At 38.2% G+C, this 19,429-nt stretch overlaps 1 protein-coding gene across 2 annotated transcripts in view; it reads right to left on the reverse strand.

The window, feature by feature from the left end:
* FBXO11 (F-box protein 11) overlaps positions 1–18,901 on the reverse strand; it is a 118,795-nt gene extending 99,894 nt beyond the window's left edge. The window contains exon 1 of one of the 2 annotated variants that reach the window (XM_051975232.1): positions 17,647–18,901. In XM_051975232.1, coding sequence (XP_051831192.1) covers positions 17,647–17,926 — 280 coding nt within the window. In that variant the 5' untranslated portion in view covers positions 17,927–18,901. The remainder of the gene's footprint in view (positions 1–17,646) is intronic. The other variant, XM_051975231.1, reaches the window with a different exon arrangement.
* Between the last annotated feature and the right edge of the window lie 528 nt (positions 18,902–19,429).

Below are 19,429 nucleotides of genomic sequence, written 5' to 3' on the forward strand. Positions count from 1 at the left end.
ATGCTATTGAATCTCCTTTTTATTCCTAAACTACAGCAATTCTGAAGTGCCTGATATGGTGAATGAGCACATAAATTGTGGAACAACTATTAAGATATTGGATCAACACAACCCTGGTCCAACGACTTTAATTTCCAGAAAGATCTCAAGCATATTAAATTACAAAAGGATTTTATAACATGGATCTTAAAGATAATCTTATAACAGGTCTTTTCCAGCGCATGTGTTCATCTCCACTTTTTAATATCTAATTTAAATAATATATAGAAAATCATGCTTGGTGCAAATGACATCTATCGAAACAAAAAACTTGCAACTGCAAAGAATGGGAAAAAATATAGTAATATAGTTATCTTCCTTTGCTTTCCACAATGCAACTTTAAGCTTCCAAAGAAACTAGTCTACTATATTAATTTAATTTACTCAGAAACACTGACATGGAATATATCCTATTATAACGTATGTGAGATCAGGGAATGATGACGGTTTAAAAATTGCTCAGGATTCTTTATCTTATGTACACATATTATGATTATAAAATATCTTTACATATGTTTAACTTATGTTGCATATTTGTTTGTCTATAATGTAAGCCTCCTAGGAAGGAAATAGGATAGAGTGTATGTGTGTTAATGTAATGCCTAGAAAAACACAATGGCAACCCAACAATCTTAAAGATTCCAAGACTCCCCTTTTTTCACTAAATTTGATTCTATTAAGCTTTTATAAAACTTCATGTGAATTATCATAAGACCTCAATTTTACTTTGTTCTCTATATAAGGAAACACTTTGAAACAGCTTTCATAATTTATATGTGGTTATACAAATTCTCGAAATTTCAAAAAAAATTTCCCCATACCATTAACTTTGAAAACACCTATACAAAAAAAAAAAAAAATCCCAAACAATGGTTTTTCAGCTAAAATTAATTCACCCTTTCTTTTGCAAATTTTATAGTCAATCAACAAGTTTATTAATCACCTATTGTGTGGAAGATGTATGTATACATACTGGCACTAGAAATATAAAGACAAAAATAAAACAGTCCATACACATTGTGAAGGAGCTTACATTCTATCAAGGGAAATTATACAAACATATAGTAGATATAATATACCTATACATAAATGTACATATATAATAAACAAAATAAAAACAAGGTAATATTGAATATTTAACAAACAACACTATAAAAGTCAATGTACTTGTTACCAAATTGCATTTGTTAATAAAAATGGTGTGCTTAAGAAACGTCATTACTAACCCATTAACACAGAACATGCTTTTCAGGATATTTTTCTAGCATTAATGAATTTCTACGAATATGCTCAGTGTTACAAAATCCCTTTGACTCAAGAATACACACACATAACTCCACAGAGTGATCAAATCCATGACCTGAGCCTCTTTAGTGCCATGCTCATTAGTACCAATCTAACCAGTCACAGATGAACAGCATACAGATGTCTTATTTTTATATACATACACATATGCTCATACATACATATATACACACAGAACCCACAACACTGCTTTACTTTTTTCCCCCACTGATCCAACATAACATTTAGAGCATCATCTACCAACCAAAATCATTAAGACAACTGAGTCACCATTTTCCAAGAACAGGGTCAACCTTCTTGGGGGAGGTAATTAAAAAGGGGTGCTGGCTTATGAAAACCTATGACATAAGAATAAAAAAACTTTTTCTTTGGGGAGATCCCACATAGAGCTGCTAGCAAAGATAATCATGCAATTTCTCATATATATTAGAAATAAATCACAAGAATGCAAAATGCATTCAAATATTTGGTAAACTGTATAACAACTTTCTAGCATATACCAAAATTTTAAGATAAGGTAGCATCAGCAATGGCAAGGAAAATAATCAGGAAAAAGAAAAAAAAAACTTATAGCCTAGAATAGGACTTTGCAAGAAGTTGGACAAGCAGATAATTAAGTAATTTGGAAGAGAAGTCAAGAAGTATAAAACTTAAGGCAGAACTGGCAGTGACTACTTGATCACTTACAAGAATTATGGAATTTTGAAGCTAGAATGTATCTTAAAGGTTTTTTTAGTTCAACTCCTATTGTTTTACAGATGAACTAACAAACTTGGGCAGGATGGATAAGCCAATGGATAAAGCCAAGATTTGGATCCTAACTTCAAGTTCTAGATCATTTCTACTACACAAACTACCTATAACTCAGCATAAAAGAAGAACCAAGATCATTTACCCAGAGGGTATATGTAATTTTTAAAAATTGTAACCTAAAAATTATCAAGGGTTACAATCACATCCATGACATAATTCACTGCTAAAACATTAACTGTAGACTAAAAGACTTAAAGCAAAGATTAATAAAATTTCTAAAGAAGTATCTATTATACTTTCTCTCCTAAGTTCTTAAAAAAAACTAAACTAAACTAAACAAAAACAAACAAACAAACAAACAAAACCCACATACTGCAATGTGGTAAAATCAAGAAACTAAGAAATATATAAATATATGGGAAAAAATCTTTTCAGGTAAATTTACTCTCTCAACATAATTAGAAGTTCCTATTATCTTTTTTCCACTGAAAGAAAATAAAATATAAAAATCAGTGATTGTAACAGTAATAGCTAATATTTATATAGTACTTGCAATGTGCCAGGCACTGTACTAAGTACTTTATAATTACTATCACATACATTTCCACAACTTTTCAAAGTAGGTGCTATTATTATCTTCCTTTTACAGATGAGGAAATTGAGACAAAGAGAAATTAAATTTGAGGCCAAATTTGAACAAAGCTCTTCCTGTCTCCAGGACTGGTGCTCTAAGGACTGTACCATCTATTGAGAATCATATAAATATTATTCCATGCCATCCTAAACCTACTTCACTAACTCTTTACTATCATCAAGCCATTCTCCAAATAATAAATGGTCAAAGGATATGAACAATTTTCAGATGAAGAAATTGAAACTATTTCTAGCCATATGAAAAGATGCTCCGTCATTACTAATCAGAGAAATGCAAATTAAGACAACTCTGAGATACCACTACAAACCTTTCAGATTGGCTAGGATGACAGGAAAAGATAATGCTGAATACTGGAGGGGATGTGGGAAAATTGGGACACTGATACATCGTTGGTGGAATTGTGAATACATCCAGCCATTCTGGAGAGCAATTTGGAATTATGCTCAAAAAGTTCAAACTGTGCACACTCTTTGATCCACCAGTGTTACTACTGGGCTTATATCCTAAAGAGATCTTAAAGAAGGGAAAAGGATCTGTATTTGCCAAAATGTTTGTGGCAGCCCTGTTTGTAGTGGCAAAGAACTAGAAACTGAGTGGATACCCATCAGTTGGAGAATGGCTGAAAAGACTGTGGTATATGAATGTTATGAAATATCATTGTTCTGTAAGAAATGACCAGCAGGAAGATTTCAGAGAGACCTGAAGAGATCTACATGAACTAATGCTGAGTGAAATGAAAAGAACCAGATCATTATATGTACTTCAATAACAATACTATAAGATGATCAATTCTGATGAATGTGGCTCTGTTCAACAATGAGATGAACCAAATCAGTTCCATTTGTTCAATAATGAATAGAACCAGCTACACTCAGAGAAAGAACTCTGGTGAGTGTGAACCACTACATAGCATTTCCAATCACTCTTTTTGTTTGCTTACACTTTTGATTTCCTTCTCAGGTTAATTTTACCTTATTTCAAAGTCCGATTCTTCTTGTGAAGCAAAATAACTGTATGGATATATATAAAATGTATTTAATGTATACTTTAAGGTGTACCTGCTATCTGGGGGAGAGGGAAGAGGAGTGGGGAAGAGGGGAAAAGTTGGAACAGAAGGTTTTTGCAAGAGTCAATGCAGAAAAATTACCCATGCATATATCTTGTAAATAAAAACCTATAATTAAAAAAAAAAAATTCTTGACTCAAATAACCAAAAAACAAACAAACAAAAAGATGAGCAAAGAATTATTTTCTCTAAAAGGTTAGTTTCAAATGTGGACAGATTTTTCTTGAACCCCACAAACCCTACTATCAAGCCGTTTTCAAGTAATATTAGTCCCCAATTTGTCATCCTGCTAGCTAACACTTCTTCCACACCTTCTACTGTCTCAATGGTTGATGGATTCCACAGTAAAGGAAGGAATAGGCTGTGAATAATTAAGGGGAGCTGACTATGGTGGGACAATTCCCCAGATACCGTTGAACCCATAAAGTTACTACCTCAAAATATATCCCCCTTAGGAAACCAAATGTTTTTTAGTTCATTCATATATACTCATACAGCCTGAATTTTTCCAGAGATTCATTTCAGTCCAAAGTTATTTCTATTATAGAACTAAACAAAACCTCCATAATTTCTGATATGGTTAAGGGAATATGATTAATTTACACCTCAGGGATGAATTATTTCAAGTAGAGTTTTCAAACTCCAAACTTAGCTAATTTGCACTGAATTTCCATTCAATTCAACAAATATAAAAACCTACTCTTGTAGGCAAAGATACATTGCTTAGGTAAAATAAGGTGCCCAGGTCCAAGAGCTTAAAAAGAAGATAGGAGAAAATGGCTGATTTGGGAGCACAAAACACTTTTAGAGAGAACAAGTCAAATTAGGATGCCATAGTATGAGGGCTTAGGTTGGTACAAAGGCACTAAACACTCCAGGAAAGCTATATTGGAGAGGCGGATTTATCAGAAGTTATCAAAGAAAATTGGTTAATTTTGAATTGTGTCCATTGCTGGTTTTGCATCTAAAAAAAATATCAAAAGATCTTGGAGAAAAGAGCTAGAACTGCTCTTCTTTCTCTTTATTTCTCAAGGGCACAGTGCTCAGTTCTTAAGTATCCAGAACACAAACACTAATACTCAATAGTTAGTAAAAAGCTATTATGCATCAAAAAGGTTTTTGTGGACTAGCCTACAACATATATCACCTAATAACAATTTTCTTTTAAAAAAAAAAAAAAAAAAAGAGTACATTCTAAGACAAAGATCCTTACATACAATCCAAAGTTGGGGAATCTTCTGTCCATTGTTGCTACTGCTCCATTTTCAATGAAGTGAGATAAAAACTTAAAATTCCTATGATAGCAACAGTAAATAGAGCCTTAGCAAATGATTTGGAAGAATTGTAGGTAAAGGAGAAATAGTTTGAATTGTAGACGATAAAAGTATCAATAGAACCAAGGAAACTTAAGCAAACCCTGATTATCATATACAAAAATAGGGAATTTAAATTCCAAATGAATGTCAATAGTGACAAAAGCATTCTTGATAACTGCATATTTATTTAAGTTATTCTTCAGAACATGTAAGCTCTAAAAAGTATGACTATTTGTCTTTTTTTTTTTTTTTTTTTGGTCTGTATTGCCATCACCTGGCATTATTTCTTTGCACTAATAGACTTTGCTTAATAGATGATTGTTGAATTGCCTTGCTGAGGGTCAGTTTCCAAAGTTCTACACATTTCTTATGCCAAAACTAAGACATTTGCAATGCTGTGTGACCCACATTTGTAAAATTTCTCCCTTCCAGCTTCAGATTTGTGATTCTATCAACTATGAGAATTTTTGATTGACTTCTTATAAGTTTCCATTTGTCCATCATGTGATCCTGGTATATTTCCTTGTCTCCCTTGATATCTGCCATCTCACTGTGCGCCTAATGTACCACTTGCAGCAACACCACCACCACCCCTATTTCAGAAGATCATTTCTTTCAAATTACATACAGGACTGACTAACTTTAGGCAGTCACTAATAATTTATCAGTCAGTTGGTCAAAAAGCATTTATTAAGGGATCATTACACGTTAAGGATTGGGCTAAGCATTGGCAAATTAAAAAAAAAAAAAGGAAAAGGAAAATAAAAACCAAAAAAAAGTTTGTTCTCAGGGAGGGAGAGACAACAAGCAAAGGATTCTTTTCATATAAAAATAAGTGGGAGGTAATCTCAAGAGGATTAAAGCTCCAGGAAAGACTGTCTGCAGAAGGAAAAGATAGATGAAATAAGAGAAAAAGTAGATATGAGGAAACACCTGAAGCATGAGGGATACTCACTGCAAACATTTGGAGTAAGGATGATGATGATATCGAGCGTCATATGGAAAAACAAGTAGGCCAAAGAGGGATTTTTTTTTTTTTTTTTTTTTTTTTTTTGCTGAGGCAATTGGGGGGTTAAATGACTTGGCCAGGGTCACCCAGCTAGGAAGCGTTAAGAGTTCAGATTTCGACTCAGGTTCTCCTGACTTCAGGACTGGAGCTCTATCTACTGTGCCACCTAGCTACCCCAAAGCAAAAACTTCTTACTCTTCTCATGACCCTTTTTTTTTTTTTTGCTCAAAAATTTTTTATGTAATACCCAGCCATACATGTATATAGATTATGTACACAAATCAACATTAATGATAATAAATCATAATTTTGCAACCCTTCACACTGAGTTATTAGACCTCACAAGGAGTCGAGAATCATAGCTTAAGAAGCTGGGTCATAAAACATATGAAGAGGAATATAGTTTAAGAATAACGGAAAGATAGAAAAATTCCATATTGTGAAGGGTTTTAAGGGTCAAAAAAAATATTTTTTAATATTTGATTCTGAGAGTAATGGAAAACAGAACCAGTGTATTGAACTAATAGGGAATGGAGGCATCATGACCTTCACTTTAGAAAAATTAATTTGGCATTCTAATAATACAGCGAATACTATTGTTATTGTTGTCCAACTCTTTGTGATGTCATTCAGAGTTTTCTTGGCAACTATGGTGAAGTAGTTTGTCATTTCTTTCTCTAACCCATTTAACAGATGAGAAACTGAGGCAAAAATGGTTAAGTGACTTGCCCAGGGTCACACAGTGAAGAATGAGTTGGAATGACATGAGAGTGGAGAAAAGAGGACATATAAAAGAGATATTGTGAAAGAAAAAAAAGACAAAAACCTGACATAAATACTGTGCAGTTAGTTTAAGTGAAGATGTGGTGGTTGCCCACCTGGCTAACTGGAAGACAAGATGGAAAGAGGGGAGGGCATTTATGTAGGGAGAGATAATGAGAATTTCTGTAATGCTGAATTTAAAGACTCAGGACAGAATCTATGGGAGATAACCTATGTTTAATGAACATGCCCTGAATGAAGGTCCACAAAAGAAGACTAAGAAAGACTGGTCAGACAGGTAGAAGAACCAGGAAAAGAACAATTTAGTAAAAACTTGAGAGTTCCAGAAGAGAGTGAATGAAGGTAGAAGATAAGACAAGATGAAGAATGAGAAAAGACTTAGATTTTGCAATGTAGATTTCAATGTTAACTAAGGAAATAGTAATTTCATTGATAAACTTTGAATTTCTGTCAACACTCTTCCATATAACTGGAGATTTGCCTAAAGTGCCCCTAGCCCCTTTTCACCTGCTAAATCTTTATTCACACAAAATCCTACCATCTTCAAAAAGACAATATAAATTAAATTGGAAGAAACAATGTTATTTTATCTCTAATGAATAACTCATATCTAGGTGTATTTTACACACCTGGCTTTACTAATCTCCAAGATGTAACAAGTGAATAAAAATATTGTGAAAGAAAAGTTACATCTTCTTAAAACTCAGTTCTCTCAGAGAATAGAAGTTTATACATTCTAATAATATAGCGAATACTGTTGTTATTGTTGTCCAACTCTTTGTGATGTCATTCAGAGTTTTCTTGGCAACTATGGTGAAGTAGTTTGTCATTTCTTTCTCCAACCCATTTTACAGATGAGAAACTGAGGCAAAAATGGTTAAGTGACTTGCCTAGGGTCACACAGCTAGCAAATGTCTGAGGCTAGATTAAAATTCAGAAAGATGAGTCTTCCTGACTTCAGGTCCTAGGCTTTAATCATCAAGCTGCCTTTCGATCCCACTGTGAATACTGCTTAGAAACAAAACCTTAAGGGTTCAGATAATTAACCTTGAAACTAAGAAGCAGTCTCTAAACCAGAAAAACATAATCCAATAATTTAGTGCTAAAGGAACATGCACAGCTTAATTTCTTCAATTTACAGATGAGTAAATTGAGGCTTAAAAAATTATGTAAATGAGTTGCCCAAAAGCACACAGCCAGGTAGAGCTCTTAATTTTTTATTAATCAGAACATTAACACAAAACATTAAGTAGTCAATATTACTGTCCCCATTTTACAGTTGGGAAAGCATGTCAGTAACCTGTCCAAGCTGACAGAACTGGAGGTGAAGGGGGTTGGGGGAGGAAAGCCAATATTCCTGATTATTAGGTGTCCAAAGTTCCCCACGTCAGGAGATCTGGATCAAGTTGCTACCTTAGTCAACTTATCCTAATGATAGATTTACCTAAACAATAGCTGACTATCCATTGGGCAAGGAACCTAAATCCTTTACACTTTTAAATAGGTACAAGGAAGAAACTACCCTACCATTTAAACAAGGCTTTTGCATCAAAAACTAGAATCACAAGAATCAATGCTTTCTTTTATGGATTGCCACTAGTTGCTTTTGAGACCTTTATATTACTATTGGACACTTTCTACAAGGGAAATCATTTGCAAACCCTGATTTCATATTCATTTAGTGGGAGAATTTATAATGGAAAAGTGCCAAAAGTGCAAATCACTTTAAAAGCTCAAATGTCTGTCAGCCAGAACTGGTTTTACCCTCATCTCCAACAGAAGTTTGTTTCCTATGATGCAGTCTACATCCTCTTGATGTAGACTTTAGGTGAAAAAAGAACCAACTACTTCATTTGTGATGTGACTTTCCTTGAGATCCCCTTTTCTGACATGAGGTTATTTCCACTGTTGCTGAAATTCCAGATAACCTGAAGAGCTCTTATAATATCCCTAAACATTCAGGGTCAGTGAATAAGATATATTATGACTTGACAATAGACTAGCCTGATTAATTCCTAGAAATACTAATACCAAAGGTTTCATTTTTATGACCTTAACTCCAAATAAGAAAATCTTGTTTCTCCAGTCATATACTTTTAAGCATGTTTGAGCCAAACATACCTCAAAATTCATGTTCTTATTCATATGGAACTTCAGTCAACACCACATGAAAATAAACTCCCAAGTAGGAGAAAGCTCCAAGACCCAAGATTGAGTTATTTTCAGTATATCAGTAAGAAGGAAGAACACCAATCTGTGACATATGTAGGTCAATGTAATCTACCAATGCAAATTAGCAACTGTTCAAAAATTGATGGTCTTAGAGAATTGTACAGAGGCACTGAAACATTAATTGGCTTGCCCAGAATACAGTGTTGAGACAAAACTTAAACCCAAGTCTTCCTGAAGGAGACTTGCTTCCCATCTATTCAATAATCAATGCCTCCTTTTCATTTTAATGGGCAGAATCAGATAACAAGAAATCAAAAACTTCATTCAATCATATTTCCCTACCCATCTTTGAAATCCCATTTCTAAATTAACTGAATGAAGCTCTACCTACTTCTGGATGCACCCATTAGGTTCCATAGAGAAGTTTATCTTATACATGAGGTAGTTATCTATTTATTCTGAGTTCTTAGTTATATATCTAGTGTGTAAATGGGGGGAAGCATATTCCCTTACTTATTTGTAAACTCTCAAAAAGCAATTTTGAATCAACCAACTTTTTATCTCTTTCAACACCAAGCACAGATTTTTACGTATGGTATATGCCTACTATAGATGTGCTGAATTGAATCGTATTCAACATATGAACATATGAAACATATGTCTATCTACTTTGCAACTACAATAAATCTTATTAAATGCTTCTAATTAAGAAAATGCAGTTAACTGATTTTCAAAGTAAAATTGTTTTAAAATATTCTTACCCTTGACTAAATTATATGGGACAAAATCAGTCCCTTTCACTTTTCTATTTTCTTCAGATTAAATATATTGAGAATTTAAGTGTAAGAAGCATATTTCTTAAATTCCACAAATTCAACTCAATGAACAATTAGTGCACTGTGAGCACAGCACTATTAGATATGAAATTTAGATAGGAACCATTACTATATAGAATTTACACTGCAGTAAGATCTAACTCAAACAAAATTATAATTCAACACTTATACATGGTTTCCATTATATGCAAGATATTATGCTAGATGCTGAGGACCATCTCCCACAATCCCCACCCCCAAATAGTTCCCTGTCCTCAATAAGAACATTGATTTATAATATGAGTGCCAAAATTCTATGTGAGTATAAGAAGAAAAAGGAAATTATTACCTGGTGGAAATTAGGAAAGACTTCCTAGAAGAAATCTGAATTAGGCTTTAAGGAATGCACTTTAAAGAAAGAAATGTAGTATAGGAGATATTTGATCTAAGCAGTGATGGAAGGAGGAAAGTATTTGTACAAAAGATCATTTAGTTAAGAGTAGCTGCAGAATAAAATACACAGATTAAGATGGAAAGAAATAGGGTCTAGAATGGAGAGGCATTTAGTGCCCAGCAAATTTTAGATGGACAAGCCATAAGGATGGCTTGAAAAAAGCTAAAAGTGGGCACAGGATGACCTGTTAAGAGGCTACTGTAATAGATCAGAAGGTATTGAAATCTGTACTAATGTGGTACCAGTGCAGAAGATAGGCAGGAGAGAGACTTCAAAAGTAGGGAAAAAAAAAAACTTTTTAAGTTAAAATAATGACAGATGAAGGAGATGGTAAAATCAAAGACAAAATGAAGTTTTACACAGACAAAATGAATTGTAGTGTCACTCAAAAATAATGAAGACAGAAGGAACAGTAAAATTTTGAAGATAAATATAATTTGTTCACTTTCAAACACAGTGAGTTTGAAGTGGCAGTGAAATAGCCAAACAGATCTGAAGTTCTAGAGCACAGAAGAGAAAGCCTGAGCTAGAATTAGAATTCGTTATCATCTGTATAAACACTGGGATTTGAGTTGAAAGAACCTTAAAGATATCTAGTCTAAATTTCCTACTTAAAAGAATTAAAAAAAAAAAAAAAAAAGGACTTGCTTCATGTCTTATCTGTAGTAAGAGAACCAGGACTTGAAACCAGGTGGTCTGCTTTCAAATCCGGCACTCTGCTAAACTACACCATGTTAACTAACACTACATAAAAGTAAGCGAGACTGCCAAGGACAAGACAGAGAGGGCCCAAGTCCTAGTCTTGGCAAATATCATCTTAGACAGTAGGGAAGGGGGAGAAGAATCAACAAGACAGTACAGAGGAATACTCCTTTTTCTACTTCTCCATCACACCAACAGGAATCTCATCATCCAGAAAGACTGCATTAGCCTTAGTAATCATATTTCATCAGCACCCTCTGGCTCTAGAAGCCCTCTGCGATGAAGGTAGAGAGCTCCTCTCAAATTCTCCATATAAGAATAATTCCCCAGGCCAGTCATCTTTGCATTTCATACAGATTCTTCACTGTGCCAGAAGCTCAAGGCTAGTTATACACCCTTATTTCAGTTTCCCTTTGTGTGCAGTCTTGCCTCCCTTAGACAGTAAACTCCTACAGGCCAGAGATTGGTTTTCTTTTTGGTGTTTATAACATTTCCTTCTTCCCACCCCTACCAAAAAATAAGGCATTTCCCAAAAGCAAAAGACAAACAATCCCTATCTTCAAGGAACTTATAATCTAATGGAGGAAGCAACATGTAAACAAAAATGTACAAACTAGCTATGTACAGAGTAATTAGGAACATAATCAATAGAAGGAAAATTAGAATTGAAAAGGATTGGGAAAGACTTCCTAAAAAAGCTGGAATTTTAGCTGGGACTTGAAGAAAGGCAGTGTCTGGCACATAGCCCATGTTTATTTGGCTGATAGCAGCAATTATAAAAGGTAGGAGGATAAGATGAACAGCTAAGTGGCATGGTGCATAGGAAGCTCACTTTCCTGAATCCAAATACTGCTTCTGACAACTAGCTGTATGATCCTAAGCAAGTCATCTAATCCCGCTTGCCTCTCTGTTCCTTATCTGCAAAAAGACCTCTCTGCCAAGAAAAGTCCAAAATGGAACTTCAGGGATTCAACTGAAACAAGAGAACAGGAGGACAAAAAGAGTGGTATTTGGGAAGTCAAAAGAGAATTAATGTATAAAAGAAAAAACATGCTTTCCAGAGTCAGGTACTGACAAGTTCTGAGGGTACAAATAGAAGTAAAGACAGCCATTGCCTTCTAGAAATTTGGATTCTAATAGAGGAGATAATGCATATAGAGGAATGAAGGCAGGATAGGTATTTCCTACTTTGATTTAGAATGTTGCAAGTATAAGGATAAGAGAGACGACTTGTGGCTGGGCAGAAAGAAATCCAGGAGAATGGGATCATCATCATGGCCAAAGGCAGTAGACAGCTGGGATCTAAGAACATAAGGTCTTAAAAAAGAGGTTCAGATTTTGTGATTAAGTATTCCATTAATGACTTGGTTGGGGCTTGGGAACTTTTCAATAGGAGGTAAAGAGAGGGGATTCAAAAATCAAGAGATGTAGGAAAGTACAAGTAGATAATTGGGAAATAAATATCCCAAAGCTTTTCCAGTACATACATTAGTACACAGGAAATTTGCTCCAGAAAGAAGCCAGTCAAAAATGATTTTAAAATTAGTACTTTGGTCCAACATTGATTTAACCTATATTTTTCTTCTAAAAACAGTCTCTGCCTGTAGCCATGAACTGGAAGAGGAAAAAAAAAAAGAAAAAGAAAACCAAAACACCAAAAAACCCAACTACTGAACTCATGAGTAATTTTGGGAAAATTCACCCATCTCTTCTCTTTGTACATGGAAAACTCTAGTCATTCACATCAACACTTGACAGTTTCACCATGTTAGATATGAACAAACCTGGCTTCAGCACCATCTATATTTGCATAAGGCAATGCTCAAAGTCTCAATATCAATCTAAAGGATTATTTTGAATGCTACTCCAGAGAATTAGCTCTAAATTGAACAATATTTTTTACTCATTTAATCAGTGATCTTTTTTTGGACCTGTGATTTCCTGTATGTAGTAACTTCCAGTGTAGAAAATCCCTCTGCTTATGTAGAGCAGAAACTGCTCAGTTACTCATAGTCTTAGAGTTGCTTGTAAATATCTTCCCTCATGGTCACAAAGCTATTAGGTGTCAGAGATAGGATTTGGAGTCAAATAATTCCAATCTTAAAGCCTTTTCACAAAGGAAATAGAGAATGCTCACTGTGTGTTCGGATAGCACTAAAGATGCTTAGCAAAGCTGCTGTACCTTTGGAATATTGAAAGAGAATCAAAAACAATTAAGAGACCAGTGGTAGGACTATATAGGGACTTTAGAAAACCCAAAATAATATGATGAACAAGAGGTACATGTTGATGAATAAGAGAGAAAGAAAGGGATCTCAGCATCATAATAGTTCACAAAATAGAATGATTGTTCATTGAAGTCTTATTATTTTTAAAAATAAAGTTTCATAACAGTAATCTAGTAGCCTTGAGATTCCTTAATTTAAGACCTTAAGAGGTAGATGATCTCTAATTTAGTCATCTCTCCTAATCTGCTAAAGTTCCCAAGAAGGAAAAGAACATATACCCTTCTTGAAAAATTTCAATGATTTCAAAACCTATGAAAACTTTATTCTTCCCAACTTGGCATGTCAGGCAAGAGCCAAAGAATTTTTCTTCATCACCGTTGTCCTCCAAGGTACATAATTACCTAAACTCTGGAAAGTAAAGTATAATTCTCTGACCTGAACTCCTAAAAGCTACATGAGTTTCAAAAGAATATATAACTGGGGAAAGGGGAGGGAGGGTAGAGGTTAGGAATGTATGTGCTTGCAAAGGAGCCAGAAGGGAGCTGATACAAGTGGAAGTATTCCTTAAAGAGTGGCCGATAAGAACTCAAAACCTGGACCTCCAGGAATCTCTTTCCCAATTCTGTTCTAAGATATTACTAAAAGCTCATATTGAATCTTAGTACAGGTTTGTTGTAAGAAGTTCCAAAAAAAAAAAAAGTACTACAAAACAGAGAAGCAGCTCAAGCTGAGACATTTTCAATTATTAAAAAAAATCCTGATCCCCTTAAGGTTAGAAACCAAAAAATCATGAGAAGCACGATAAATTTCCTTGAACTATCATTTCTATTATATATGCATAATAAACTTTTTGTCTTTAAAAAGAGCATTAAAGTTTTTCAATAATTAAAAATACAAATTGTAGCTGTCACCTACTTAATTTTTTTAAAAATTTAAACATCAAGAATAAAATCTTATTTACTCCAACTATTAACATACTTGTTTAGCTATTTAATCTCCATCCAGGAGAATAAGCAAATAACTTATCTATTCTGCAAAACTTATCAAACAGCATCAGGGTAAAGAATATAAACTCACTCAGTACATGAATTTTTAAAAAATATAATGACTGTCAAACATTTCTGAAGTAATGAACACACTACCTTCAGTTTCATTTTGCCTGTTTTAGACCCTAGAATATCACAATTTTTTATATTAACAAATCTTTGTCTTCTCTTTTATGAAACATTTCCAATTAATTTCCATTAGCTAAATATGTATCTGTTTAACATTCAAAGCTCAAGAATTTAAATGGACAGACCCAAAATGTGACAATTAGTATTCTGCCTTTGACAAAGGACCTTTATAGATAAATTTGTCAACATTTCCTAAAGGGGTGTCTAAAGAGCTTTATGAATTCTCCAAGAATCCAGGAGAACTTCTAAAAGATTCCCTATCATATTCCTAAGCTGCTCTACTTCTCAAAAACTGGTCATGAAGAAAACTATAGTTAAAATAAAGGTAACACGAATTTTAGATGCTAAAATAACTCTTGGAAAGGGGAACAGAGAGGAAGGTACACCAATAGACAGTCATCTGTTTATCCTTCTAAGCATGACATATCTACCAGAAAAAAAAGTTTTTACATGGAAAATAAACTGACATTGAATTTATCTTTGGAACCAGTGAGTCTCAAATATAATAGTAGCAAATTGATCCAAGTCTCTTATATACTTATGCAATATAACTCAATAAAATGTAAAATCTCTCAAAACACACACACACACACACACACACACACACACACATCTAGCTATTTGTATTACAAACCTTGAATAATGGAAGCCAGAAAAATAAATAATAAAAGGAATATCCCCTGTACAAACAAGATATTTTAAAACTAACTTCTCCACATACACCTAAAACTTTTCATATGGAAAATTAAAAACTTTTTTAAAAGTATTCAAGTTTCCAAAAAAAAATGTACTCACAGTTTAAGATAAAGTTAGTATACTACTATTATTACCTGAGTTTTTTGCTCATTGGCTCGACAATTTATTCAGTTTTAAAACCATTCTCTGAATTTAAGCAACTCATTAAAGATTTTTTTAGAGTCTGAAACAATATTTTTACTAAAAAAAGAGAAAAGAAAGCCTTCCCAAATTGGTATGTCTTTACTGCATAGCAAGGATCCTAGAATGAATTGTTTGTTATTAAGGCTTTGCTACTTATTGAAAGTCTGATTCATGAGTGCCATCAGATAGTTTATAAGTATCAAAAACAAAGACAGGAACTCTAACCATTGGCATATAACCTACAATTTCCAAATCTAGATTACCACTTCACTTCAATGAAAAGCTGCTACTGGATTTGAAAGAAAAATATCAAAGATAATCAATTTTAATAAATAGCTTGATATTAACTAAAGTTTAGTGTTCACCAGCAGGTTAAATGACAGTCTAAAAAGGAGGTTCTGGGGAATGAATCAAAGCAAATAAAATTTTTAAATAAGTCATGTTGATTAAATTATGGTTTACTGGATCAAAAGGATTTTTGGCAAGGTTACAACAAATTAATACAACTTGAGCAAGTATATTGTTAGCAAAACACCAAGACTGAACGTTTATAGTGTTTAATACAAAATCATTTTAAAAAATTTTTTTTTCTTAACTACTTATAAACGTGTCAACGGGAAACACATGACTATTAAGTGGGACTTGGGAAAAGAAACTCTCGTATGCATATCACATACAAAAAGGGCATGATGAAAACAAAATTCCAATTTATCAATCAATAAATTACTAAGAATTTCTAGAGTTTGGACAAGACCCTCAGCTAGATTTGCAGCCTCACATCCTTTCATTTTATACAAAATAACCTGCCCTCCAATGAGAGTTTTCATAGTGATCAGGGAAGAAATGGGTAAACTTAATTTGTAAATTGACATTTTCCTTTCAACTATTCAATATTTTGACCAAGTAAAAAAAGAGCCATCACTTAAAACACACACACACACACACACACACACACCACGTTTCCAAGACAGTAACTGCATTCAAAATTAGTTCCCTTTATCATTCGAGATGTGACAACCAATGCATAAAAAATTAAAACCTATCTTCTCAACTATACAACATGCAAAATGTCTCCTAACAATTCTCTTCCTCCTTAAAACAACAAAGCTGCAAATATGCTAAGGGGAACAAGCTCCTACACTGGTAGCATTTAGTTAAAAAGAGAATAGTTAAGCAGCTTGGTGACCAAGGGGCACACTCCCACTCACGACCTCCCAAATAACTATCATTTCACTAAAACAGGAATTCAATTCGAGGAGCTTCAGCCCTTTAGACAATGGTGGTTACCATACTGAGTGCTACACAGTTGGGTCCAATTGACATATTTCAGTAGGCCTTGGACAAGACACATAACACATTCTCCCCAAGACATTTGCTCCAAGGTAGGGGTATTAAGTCCATGCCAACAGACCAGGGAAGGCCAGAGAATAGGAGATGAAGGGGGGAGGGGTTGCAAAGGGGCAGGATAAGAGGGGCATTGGAAGAAACAACCTAGGGGTAATAGCACTAGGAGAGAGGGAGGGGGCTGGAAATGGCCGATGGTCTGTTTATTTATTTATTTTAAAGGTCTAGATTTAACGGGTCCCTCCCCCCACTCCCACTCTCACACACCATCCCCCTCCCCGGGATTCTGTAACCAAAACCAAACTGCGCAGCAAACACTGTGGGGCTGGAAGAGCTACGGCTGCCCCCACCCCACCCCACCCCCCCACCCCGTGACTAGGGCGCCAAGCCGGGCCGGAGGGGCAAAAACAAGTTCCCGGGTCAACATCTCCAGGCTGGGATCCCCGATCCTCACGAGGAGGGGAGGCTCACTAACCCGGTTATGAAAGGAGGGAGGGAGACCAAGTCCTCACCCAACACCGGCAATTCCCTTCCCCGTCCCTTCCTCCCCAGTCTCCATCGGAAGGGGAAGAGTGCTTAAACCCTGGGACGAGTGAGGAGGGAGAGCCCGGTGAGACCCCCACTCACCCCCATCCCCGGACTCCCTCTGGGGTCCAGGGACGGGGGAAGGGGGGGGGTGCCGAGCCCCCGAAACCAAACAAAGCGCGGCCTGAGCGCGAGCCAAGGCGAGTGGGGAAGCCGGGGCTTTTCCTGGCGACAGGGGCCCGGGCCGGGCACTGCGGCAGCGGGGAGACCCGCCTCGGCTGGGCTCCTTCTCCGAGAAGCCCCCGACTCCCCCCGCCCCCGAGACCCAGGGCCCGAGAGCCGCTGTCCCCTCCCCCCTCGGCCGAGGCGGCCGGGGCCGGGGGCAGCAGAGCGGGGGAGGGGACCGAGGAGGCCGCGGAGCCTTACCCCGCTCCCCGGCGTTGTTCCTCTCCTGAGGCGGCGGCGGAGGCGGCGGCGGCGGCGGAGGCTGCTGCTGCTGCTGGGGCTGGGGCTGCTGCGGCGGCGGCGGCGGAGGTGGTGGCTGGGGTTGGGGTTGCTGCTGCTGCTGCAGTTGGGGCTGGGGCTGCTGCTGCTGCTGGGGAGGCGGCGGCGGTGGCTGCTGCTGCTGCTGCTGCTGTTGTTGTTGCACCGGGCGCGGCCTCGACACTCGCCTGGGTCTCCGGTTGGCGGCTCGGACGGAGTTCATTTGCCGGGCTGAGGTGGCGGCGTTGGCGGAGGGACACACACACACACCCCACACCCGGGGATTTGGGGGAGATAGGGGACGGGAAGGGGGAGGAGAGGAGAGGGGAGCGAGGGAGAGGCACGGAGACACAGGGGCGGGGGGGAGGGGGCCCCCGAGGAGACCCAGAGGCCCCGGGGACGAGAGCGGCACAGGAGGCCGGGGCGGCGGGCCGACACACCGCCCGGAGAGAGAGGAGGCCGAGAGGCGAGGGAGGGGCGAGGGCGGCGAGGAGCCGAGGCCGAGGCCGAGGCCGGAACCGAGGAAGACAGAGAGAAAGGACGGCCGCCCGCCCGCTCGGGGATCCCGAGGAGAATCGCGACCCCGATCCCGGTCCCGCCGTCTCCCGAGCACGGTCTCCGGCGGCAGCGGCGGCGGCTGGGGGGAGTGGGCGGGCGGGTGAGGAGGGGAGAAGGAGGAGAAGAGAGCGAGCGAGCGGGAGGGAGGGAGTAGGGAGGGAGGGAGCAGGGGGCGCCGGGCTCCTTTTTTTTTTCTTCCTCTGCCACCCCCCCACACCCCCTCAAAGAGATTTCTGTGAGGAATCTTTTTTTCCTCTCCTCGGCCTCCTCTCTCTCCTCCCCCCCCTCTCTCTCCTCACCGAAGGGGAAACGAGGGTGAAGGGAGGAGACCGGGGGGAAAAAAAAAGAAAAAAAAAAGAGGCGTAGTCGTTCCTCCTCCTTAAAGGAGCCTTTCCTCGGGGTCCTCCTCCTCCTCCTCCTCCTCCGCCGCCGCCGCCTCCTCCTCCGCCTCCTGCTCAGCCCCGTCGCTGCCGCCGCCGCCGCTGCTGCTGCTGCTGCTGTGGCTGCTGCTGCCGCCGCCGCCGATGATGATGATGATGATGATGATGATGATGCTGATGCTGCTGCTGCTGCCGACGCTGCTGCTGCTCCGTGGCAGGAGGAGCCATTGACACCGCCGTAGACACCACACGCTCAGTCAGTCACTCACCACAGCGGGGCGGGGGAGGGCCCGGCAGCCGCCGCCGCCAGAGCTGAGCAATCGAGGGACGGGGTAGGGGAAGGGAGGGGAGGGGCTTCTAGGAGGCCGACCAATGAGAGACGGCGGAACAGAGACATCCCGGCAGCGGGGCCAATAAAAGTTCGTTTCTTATCAGGGAGCCGGCCTTCACTCGACTGCCTTAGTCCCCGCCTTGATCCCCAGGCCGAGAGGAAGGGAGAGAGAGCCTGGGCTAATGGGGAGGTATCGAGCTTCTATGTAAAGTGTATCTGTGTATGTGTTGGGAGGGAGTGTTCCAGTGTGGAGTTGAGTTGAAGGGAAGGAGGAATTGGGGGGAAGGGGAGGTGCTGATGTAATAGGAAGAAGTGATTAATCCATTCATTTACTGTGTCAGTCTCTCCCCCATTTTTTTCCTTCCTGTAATGAAAAGGTGGCGCGGGAGAGGACCTTTAGGCAACTTGTGTTTGATGTAGGTTGGGAAAATGATCTGTAGAGTGCGCAAGAGCCTGT

Source organism: Antechinus flavipes, chromosome 2 (genome assembly GCF_016432865.1).
Source record: "Antechinus flavipes isolate AdamAnt ecotype Samford, QLD, Australia chromosome 2, AdamAnt_v2, whole genome shotgun sequence".
NCBI lineage: Eukaryota > Metazoa > Chordata > Mammalia > Dasyuromorphia > Dasyuridae > Antechinus > Antechinus flavipes.